Source organism: Urocitellus parryii, chromosome 7 (genome assembly GCF_045843805.1).
Source record: "Urocitellus parryii isolate mUroPar1 chromosome 7, mUroPar1.hap1, whole genome shotgun sequence".
Classification (NCBI taxonomy): Eukaryota; Metazoa; Chordata; class Mammalia; order Rodentia; family Sciuridae; genus Urocitellus; species Urocitellus parryii.
The window spans coordinates 74,696,655-74,705,800 of NC_135537.1; the positions used below are offsets into that span (position 1 = coordinate 74,696,655).

Consider the following 9,146-nt stretch of genomic DNA (forward strand, 5'->3'; position numbering starts at 1 on the left):
AATCAGCAGGGGTCTACTCCCACAAGAAAAGCCATCATAAGTCTTAAGTCATTCACCTTTTCTTCTCCCAAACCACTGAAATTTACTCTACCCTCCTCTCAAACCAAAGTGTTTGATTGCCTCTAAATATGATTGTAATCAAGGCAGATTCTAGAAGTAGAAAAAGGCATATTTATTCTCTTGGGAAGTGACTTGTCAATGAGTCATATCACAATAAAAGGAAGGAAAATTCAGGTGTTTCTCCCTTTTAACACTATAGAAGTATCTAACACATGCAATAAGACAAGAAAAAGAAACAAAAAGCTTATGAATTTGAAAAGGTTATTAAAGCTCTCTTGATTCACAGATGACATGATTGTCTACCAAAAGAAAAAAAAACTCAAATAATGTATAAAAAAAAAAGTACTAGAACTAAATGAGCTAGCAAAATCACAGCATGCAAGATCATTTTTTAAAAGTAGCTGCATCTCCAAATAATTAAAAGTTAAAATTTAAAATACACTATAGGCTGGGGATGTGGCTCAAGCGGTAGCGCGCTCGCCTGGCATTCGTGCAGCCCGGGTTTGATCCTCCAGCACCACATACAAACAAAGATGTTGTGTCCGCCAATAACTAATAAATAAATAAATAAATAAAAATAAAATACACTATAAATTTTAATAGTATATGAAAACATATTTAGGGAATAAATAACAAATGGGCAAGATTTAAATACTGAAAAATTAAAATGCTGATTATAGAAGTCAAAGAAGAGCTAAAAAATGGAGAGAGATGTTCATGGATTGGAAGTTTGTGTCTTGTTAGAATGCTAATTCTTCTGAAATTGATTTTTATGCTTGACTCATTTTTTTTTCCAAGCCAAACTGTATCCAGCTTTATTAAAGATACTTTTCATAAACAATCATGGTATTTCAGGCAGGACATGGGCAGACAATCGTTAACAGTATACAACAACTTTCAAACTCCCTTCTTGAATGGACTACCAAAATCAGAAAGCCACTATAAAACCCAATGAAGTCTTCATTTGATGCTCTGAATAGGGAAAGTTTAGAGTGAGGGTTGACATTTCACATTTAGCATGTTGTTTAACAACTTTTCACAAGCCGACCCTGACTTTCAGGAAATGAAAGGAAAATGGCAAAAATTATTAATCTGAAGATCCACAATCTAGAAAAGGAACTGCTGCTCTTCTGAGGGACACTATTCTCAATGACGTCACTGGAAAGTCCAGATTGCCCCACACACTGGTAAAACCAACTGTTGGGAATCAGGTCCCAACAGGTTTAGGGGAGTTAAGTCTATGCCAATGGCAGAGAGGGACAGGAGGACATACAGATGAGTTTGAGTTTTTCCATACCACAAGGCATTTGTGCCAAGGTGGCTATGTATGCCAACATCAGGGAATCCCTTCCTCTTAGGAACAAAGAGGAAGTCTCTCAAAACTAGAAGGGAAAGGTGTCTTCCCCCACAGCAATCCAGCTTTGGAGACATTCTACTAGTGACATATGCTCCTTCCCCCCCAAAACAACAATGAAGTGTTCTGTGTGCTAACAACATAGCTTAAAAAAAATAAATAAATAAAACAAAATTCTGCATTTTTATAAAACTTGATAAAAAATAGTATTTCAAACTGTACAGTCACCAGAAGTACACAGTTATCAAAAACGCACACACTTCACTTGGCATCTCCAGCACCTTCAGCTTTCTGTGCCTGGTCTGTTTTGGCATCTCCATTTTCTGCAGGGTTATTCCCATCCTTGCCAGTGTCAGCTTTTCCCTTTTTCCCTTTGGGTACCTTCTCTCCCTTCTTTGCAGGGGCCTTTTTAGGCTTGGGCTCTGGCTTTGGAGGAGCAGGTTTGGCAGACAACCTTGCAGATCTTCTCTGTGGTTCGTCTTTCACCTTGGCTTTATCTCCTTTAGCATCCCCTTCAGCCTTTCTCTTGGGCATGGTGGCGACGGCGGCGGGACGCAGGCGCTGGACGCGGGGATGCAGCGGCGCGCAGCTTTGGTCGGTCCGGGGGTCCTTCTCGCCTCTTCTTCTTCACACTGCTCCTGCTTGACTCATTTTTAATGTTAAACCCTAAAGCCTTTTTTTTTAAGAAACTGACAAGCTGATGATACAACTAGTATGGAAAAAGAAAAGGACCTACAGTACATTCATATGAAAAAACAGTGAACCTCAACCCACACACAAAAATTAACTCAAAATTGATCATAACCAAAATCTAAAATTATAAAATTTCTATAAAAAATAGGAAAAAAATATTTTTGAACTTTGTCTAGGTAAAGCTTTCTTAGGATGCAAAATCCAAACTATAAAAATTCATAAATTAGACATTATCAAAATCTAAAACTTGTTTTCTTTAATACCATCAAAAAATAAAAAAAGTCACAGATTGGCAAAAAAAATATTTATAATACAAATATTAGACAAAATTATTATCTTTAGAATATACAAAAATGCACTTGGCTCACTAATAAGAAAACAAACTACTCACCTGAAAGCAGCAAAAAGAAAACTTGAATAGACACATAAAAGGAAAATCACGGGGACTGGGGCTGTGGCTCAGTGGTAGAGCACTTGCCTAGCATGTGTGAGGCCCTGAGTTCCAACCTCAGCACCGCATAAATAAATAAAATAAAGGAATTGCATCCATCTACAACTAAAAAATGTGCTTTAAAAAAATCAGGGATGGAAAATAATCACATGGAAAATGCTCAATATCTTTAGTTATCAGAGAAATACAAATTATTATTATTATATTGTTATTGTTGTTGCTGTTGCCATTATATCATCACATGTCCATTAGAAAGGCTAAATCTTAAAGACTTTAAACCAACTCTTGACAAGGACTTGAAGCAACTGTAACTCTCATTAATTGGTAGTGGTATGTACAATAGTATGATGCTTTAGAAAATAGTTTGACAGTGTCTTAAAATGTCATATGTATACTTACTATGCAAATCATACAATGCCACTTTTAGCATAATTTATCTTAAACAGATAACAATTTTGCCATAAAGTTTATAACAAGTTTCCTTTTACTAATCTATCTGCAAACCTTGATGTTCATCTTCTGACGAATGTCTAAAAAATTGTGATATTTCTATACCCTGGAATATTGTTTTGCAACAAAATGAAAAGAAAAAAAGATACATTTATCAGTTTGGTTTAATCTCAAGAACACTGTTGAGCAAAAAAATGCCAGACATAAAGAGTAAATTTAATGTTATTCCAGGGCTGGGGCTGTAGCTCAGTGGCAAAGCACTTTCCTAACACAGCATGTGTGAGGCACTGGATTTGGTACTCAGCACCACATAAAAATAAACAAATAAAGGCATTCTGTACATACACAAGTACAACAAAATTTAATGTTATTCTATATTATAAAATGCTAGAAAAAGAAAAACACAAGGCAGATGTGATGGTACATGTAATCCCACCTACTCAAAAGGTGGAGGCAGGAGAATCACAAGTTCAAGGCCAGCCTGCATAATTTAGTGAGACCCTGTCTCAAAATAATTTTTTAAAGGGCTGGAGAAATAGCTTATAGGTAGAGCACTTACCTAGGATGCTTAAGGTCTTGGGCTCACTCCCTGATAATACATACACACACACACACACACACACACACACACACACACACATACACACACCAAATATATAATAAAAAGCCAGATCAGTGGCTGTCTAGAGCTAGGGCTTAAAAAGGGATTAAAACGAAGGAGTCATTTATGTGACAGATATTTAGGAAATGGTAATATAGATATATGTTAGTCAAACCTCAACCAATTGCAAACTTAAAGTGAATGTATTTATTGTATAAAAATTACTTTCAGGGCTGGGGTTGTGGCACAGTGGTAGAGAGCTTGCCTCACACATGTAAGACACTGGGTTTGATCCTCAGCACCTTATAAAAATAGATAAATAAAATAAAGATATTGAATCCATCTACAACTAAAAACAAATTTTTTAATTAATTTCAAAACATTTGACAAAATACAGCACTCATTCATGTTCAAAACACTAGAAAAACTAGGGACAGTGGGAACACACCTCAACACTGTAAAAGCTATGTATGCTAAACCCAAGGCCAACATCATTCTAAATGAAGAAAACCTGAAAGCATTCCCTCTAAAAAGTGGGAAAAGAACAAAGGGATGCCCTCTTTCACCACTTCTATTCAACAATGTCCTTGAAACTCTAACCAAAGCAATTAGAAGAAAGAAATTAATGGAATACAAAGAAGAAAAGAAAAATTATCCCTATTTGCTGATGACATTATTCTATATTTAGAAGACCCAAAAATCTCCACAAGAAAACTTCTAGAGCTCATAAATTAATTCAGCAAAACAGCAGGATATAAAATAAACACCCATAAATTAGTTACATTCCTATATATCAGTGATGAATCAGCTGAAAGAGAACTTAGGAAAACTACCCTGTTCATGATAGCCTCAAAAAAATAAAATACATGGGACTCAATCTAACAAAAGAGGTGAAAGACCTCTACAATGAAAACTGCAGAACACTAAAGAAAGAAATTGAAGAAGACCTTAGAAGACGGAAAGATCTCCCATGTTCTTAGATAGGCAGAATTAACATTGTCAAAATGGCCATACTACCAAAAGCACTATACAGATTTAATGCAATATCTATTAAAATTCCAGTGATGATCTTCTTACAAATAGAAAAAGCAGTCAAGAAATTCATTTTGAAAAATAGAGTTCCAGAATAGCCACAGCAATCTTTAGCAAGAAAAGTGAAACAGGAGGCATCAAAATAGTGATATATAACCTTAAATTATACTACAGAGCCATAGTAACAAAAACAGCATGGTATTGGCACCAAAACAGACGTGTAGACCAATGACAGAATAGAAGATACAGAGGCAAACCCACATGAATACAGTTATCTCACACTAGACAAAGTCTCCAAAAACATACATTTTCACACTAGACAAAGTCTCCAAAAACATACATTTTCACACTAGACATAGTCTCCAAAAACATACATTGGAGAAAAGATAGCCTCTTCAACAAATGGTGCTGAGAAAACTGGAAATCCATATGTAGCAAAATGAAATTAAATCCATATCTCTCACCCTGCACAAAAGTAAACTCAAAGCAGATCAAGGACTTAGACACTAGAACAGAGACCCTGTGCCTAATAGAAGAAAAAGTAGGCCAAAACCTTCACCATGTCGGCTTAGGAACTGACTCCTTTAACAAGGCCCCTAAAGCACAAGAAGTAGAATCAAGCTCAACAAGTGGGATAGTATCAAAATAAAAAGCTTCTTCACAGCAAAGGACACAATTGAGAATGTGAAGAGACAGCCCACAGAATGGGAGAAAATCTTTGCCACCTCATCTCAGATACAGCATTAATCTCCAAGATACATAAAGAACTGAAAAAAAAAAACTAACACCCAAAAAACAAATAACCCCATCAAAAAATGGGCAAAGAAACTAAATAGGCACCTCACAAAAGAAGAAATAAAAATGGTCAACTAATACAGGGAAAAAATGTTCAACGTCTCTAGCAGTTAGAGAAATGCAAATTAAAACTACACTGAGATTTCACCTCACTCCAACAAGAAAGGCAATTATCAGGTGTTTGAAAAGAGTTTAAATGTGAAACACTGCATTTAGTTTTAGGAACCTGGCTCTGAATGAGATCACTATTCATTTAGTAGTTCCCCAAATGAGTTAGAAGAATATGTAAAAAGAAAGGATGGTCCCTTAGAAACTTGAAATTCTGCAGTAGCACAATCCCATCTTCTTTGTTCAAGAAAACTGTAGTTCATTTTCAGAATTCATTCTAGAATCCAATGATCTTGGGATGTCAGCAAATCCATCAGGGCAGAAGGTACACGAAGAGGAAGAGCACCACGTCCAGGAGCACGAAGAGCCACAGGTCCAGCCAGTACGAGTGCTTCGGCAGCCCGTTGGTCCTGGCCTGCCTGCGGGCCCCGGGCCAAGCCGTCCTGGCCGCTGTTCGCAGCCCACACCTCCATCCTGCCGGGAGCTCCAGGACCGTCACTGCCTCGAGCCACCACTCAAGAAAGGCAATTATCAAGAATACAAGTAACAATAAATTTTGGCAAGGATGTGGGAGAAATAGTACATTCATACATTGCTGGTGGGTGTGCAAATTGGTGCAACCACTCTGGAAAGCAGTAAGGAGATTCCTCAAAAAACTTGGAATGGAATAATCAGTTGACCCAGTTATCCCACTCCTTACCATATACCCAAAGGACTTAAAATTAGCATACTATAATGATGCAGCCACATCAATGTTCATAGCAGCTCAATTCACAATAGCTGAACTATGGAACCAACCTAGGTGCCCTTCAACAGATGAATGGAATATTACTTCAACACAATGGAATTTTACTCAGCCATAAATAAGAATGAAATTATGGCATTTGCCAGTAAATGGATGGAACTGGAGACTATCATGCTAAGTGAAATAAACCAATTCCAAAAAACCAAAGGCCAAATGTTCTCTGTGATATGTAGATGCTTACTCACAATAAGAGGGGTAGGAAAGAATAGAAGTATTTTGGATTGGGCAAAGGGGAATGAAGGGAAGGAAGGAATGGGAACATAAAAGATAATAGAATGAATCAGATATTCCTTTTCTACGTTCATATATGAATACATGACCAGTGTAACTCCATATCATGTACAACCAGAGGAACAGGAAGTTGTATTTCATGTATGTACGATATGTCAGAATACATTCTACTGTCATGTATAACTAAAAAAAACAAATTAAAAAAAATTGATTCCAATTCATTTCAATAAAGTTGAAAACTTTTAATCCCAACAAGTTTTGTTTGGAATTTGACACATCAATCCTAAAATTAATATGGAATGTAAAGGGGCCAAAGTAATTTTGAAAAAGAACAAAATGGGGGATCTTGCCCAACAGATATCAAGAGCTACTAGAAAGAGAAACCTATCAGGACTATGATATAGTGATTGGCACAAAACTGAAAAGATGAGTTAGTGAAAAAAAACAGAGACTGAAAAGACATCCACTACCAAAGAAAGTCACGTATGAAAAATGGCTGCATCAAAAAGTAAAAATGAGAAAAAGCATGGACTTGTGTTAGTCATATTTCTATGGTTGTGACAAAATACCTGAGATAAACAGCCAGAAGGAGGGCAATTGTTCTGGTTCATGGTTTCAGTCCACTGTCATTGAGCCTTGTTGCTTTAGGCCTATGATGGCACAGAGCATCATGGCCGCCAGGAAGTGAAGGAGAAGAAGAGGCCAGTATCCCATCATCCCCTTCAGGAACATGTACCCTTCCAGTGACCTAACTTCCTCCCACTAAGCCCCACCTCTTAAAGGTTACATCCCCTCCCAATAGCAGGACAGGCAGGTGACCAAGCCTTTAATGCTTGGGCTTTTGGGAGACCAAACCATAATAGACTATCCAAACAAATACAAATAGAACAACTAGTTAATATACAGAAAACTGAATATGCACGTGTAATATCAGTTACACAGCTTGATATAAAATTTTGCAGCTCAGGAAAGAAATTTAGATTAACTCCATAAAATGTTATGCCTAAATGTTACATTGAAAGCCATTATATTTGAGTAGTAGAAAGTCGCAGAAATCGCTACTACTATGAAGACTTGAGTAAATCTGAAGAAATAAAGAGCAACTTTTATGTTTTGAAGCTTCTCGCTGGACTAGAAAATTATGTGAAGCCCAAAGTACATCCCTAGGATTAGAGAAACCTTAATACAAGGCAAAGACCACGTGCAGTTCCAGCTGAGCTCTCTCCTCTTTCCTCAGACTCCATACACAGGAGGAATGTGAGACACCCGCCACAGGGTAGCTTGCAGAAAAGAGGAACAGGTTTCAGAAATGTTGGAAGGGAAAACCTGAAGAAGTAAGAGTGGAAGTCCTGTCACATACGGCAACATGAGTGAACCTGGGTGACATTATATCATGTGAAATAAGTCATCTTCCCCTGAGGACAAAAACCCGGACATTCTACCTAAAGCAAGTAAGACTCTAAGGGGTGGAGAGAAGATGGGAGCCCAGAAAATGATGTGGCAGTGGCCTCCATGGGTCTTCTTTTTATCTAATACATCACAGACTTCTTCTAGTCAAAGAGAACAATATGGAAATGTCAACAAGACAGGAAAATAATGACAATGACTAACAACAAAAGTCTGTTCTCTCTAACCAAAGGACCAAAGAAGGAGCAGCTTAGCAAGACAATACTTTTGGACAACAATAACTCTACTCTGGCCAAACACCACAGAGAAACCAACTGGCCCAACCCCACACCTCTAAGCAAAGCCCATCTGGGAAATCTATTCCTACCCCCTCAGGGCTACAATGAGGTATGCCAACTCTCTAGTGGGGTCAGAAAGGCCAAAGTAGAAGGCAAGTCTTTCCACTCTACCATCAGATAACAAGCCCCACCCAGCAGTAACAAGGCGTCCCTCTCCCACAGGGGTGTGTCCAAGGAGGTCCAGTGGAGAGCCAGGACTTTCACAATTCCCCAATGTGTTAGTCAGCTTTACGTCACCGTGATCAAAATACCTGACAAGAACAGCTTAGAGGAGGAAAAGTTTGTTTTGGTCTCGCTGTTTTAGAAGTTCAGTCCATGTTCAGCTGGCTCCACAGCAGAAACATCACAGGGAAAGGGCATGTTGGGGGAAGCTGCTCAACTCATGGCAGCCAGAAGCAGAGAGGGAGAGAGGGAGGGGGAAAGTCCAATCCCTAAGGGCACACCCCCCCCCAGTGACCTGCTTCTTCCAGTTATGCCTCATCTAGTTAATTAAAATTATGAATTCATCAAGTGGATTAATCCACTAATTAGATTACAGCTCTCCTAAGCTAATTGTTTCACCTCTAAACATTTCTTTATCACCTACACATGAGTTTTTGGGGGGACATCTCATATGCAAACCACTATATCTAACAATAATGCGGTCATCTTCCCAACCACTGGGGTGTCAGTGGAGACCACATTGGAAGCCAGAACTCTAACCCCACCAGGAAGTGATAAGGTGTCCCTGCTCAGTGTCAGCAAAGGCCAAATGGGGAACCTGGGTTTATACTTCCACCTGGCACTAATAAGGGGGAATCTTTTATCCTTCGAGAGCCATA

The 9,146-nt window shown here is 38.2% G+C and overlaps 1 protein-coding gene across 1 annotated transcript; it reads right to left on the reverse strand.

Moving 5' to 3' along the window:
• Window positions 1–1,585: 1,585 nt before the first annotated feature.
• Window positions 1,586–1,994, reverse strand: LOC144255910 (non-histone chromosomal protein HMG-17). The gene has a single exon (XM_077801017.1). The coding sequence runs from the start codon at window positions 1,946–1,948 to the stop codon at window positions 1,676–1,678; it is 273 nt and encodes a 90-aa protein (XP_077657143.1). The 5' UTR covers window positions 1,949–1,994; the 3' UTR covers window positions 1,586–1,675.
• Between the last annotated feature and the right edge of the window lie 7,152 nt (window positions 1,995–9,146).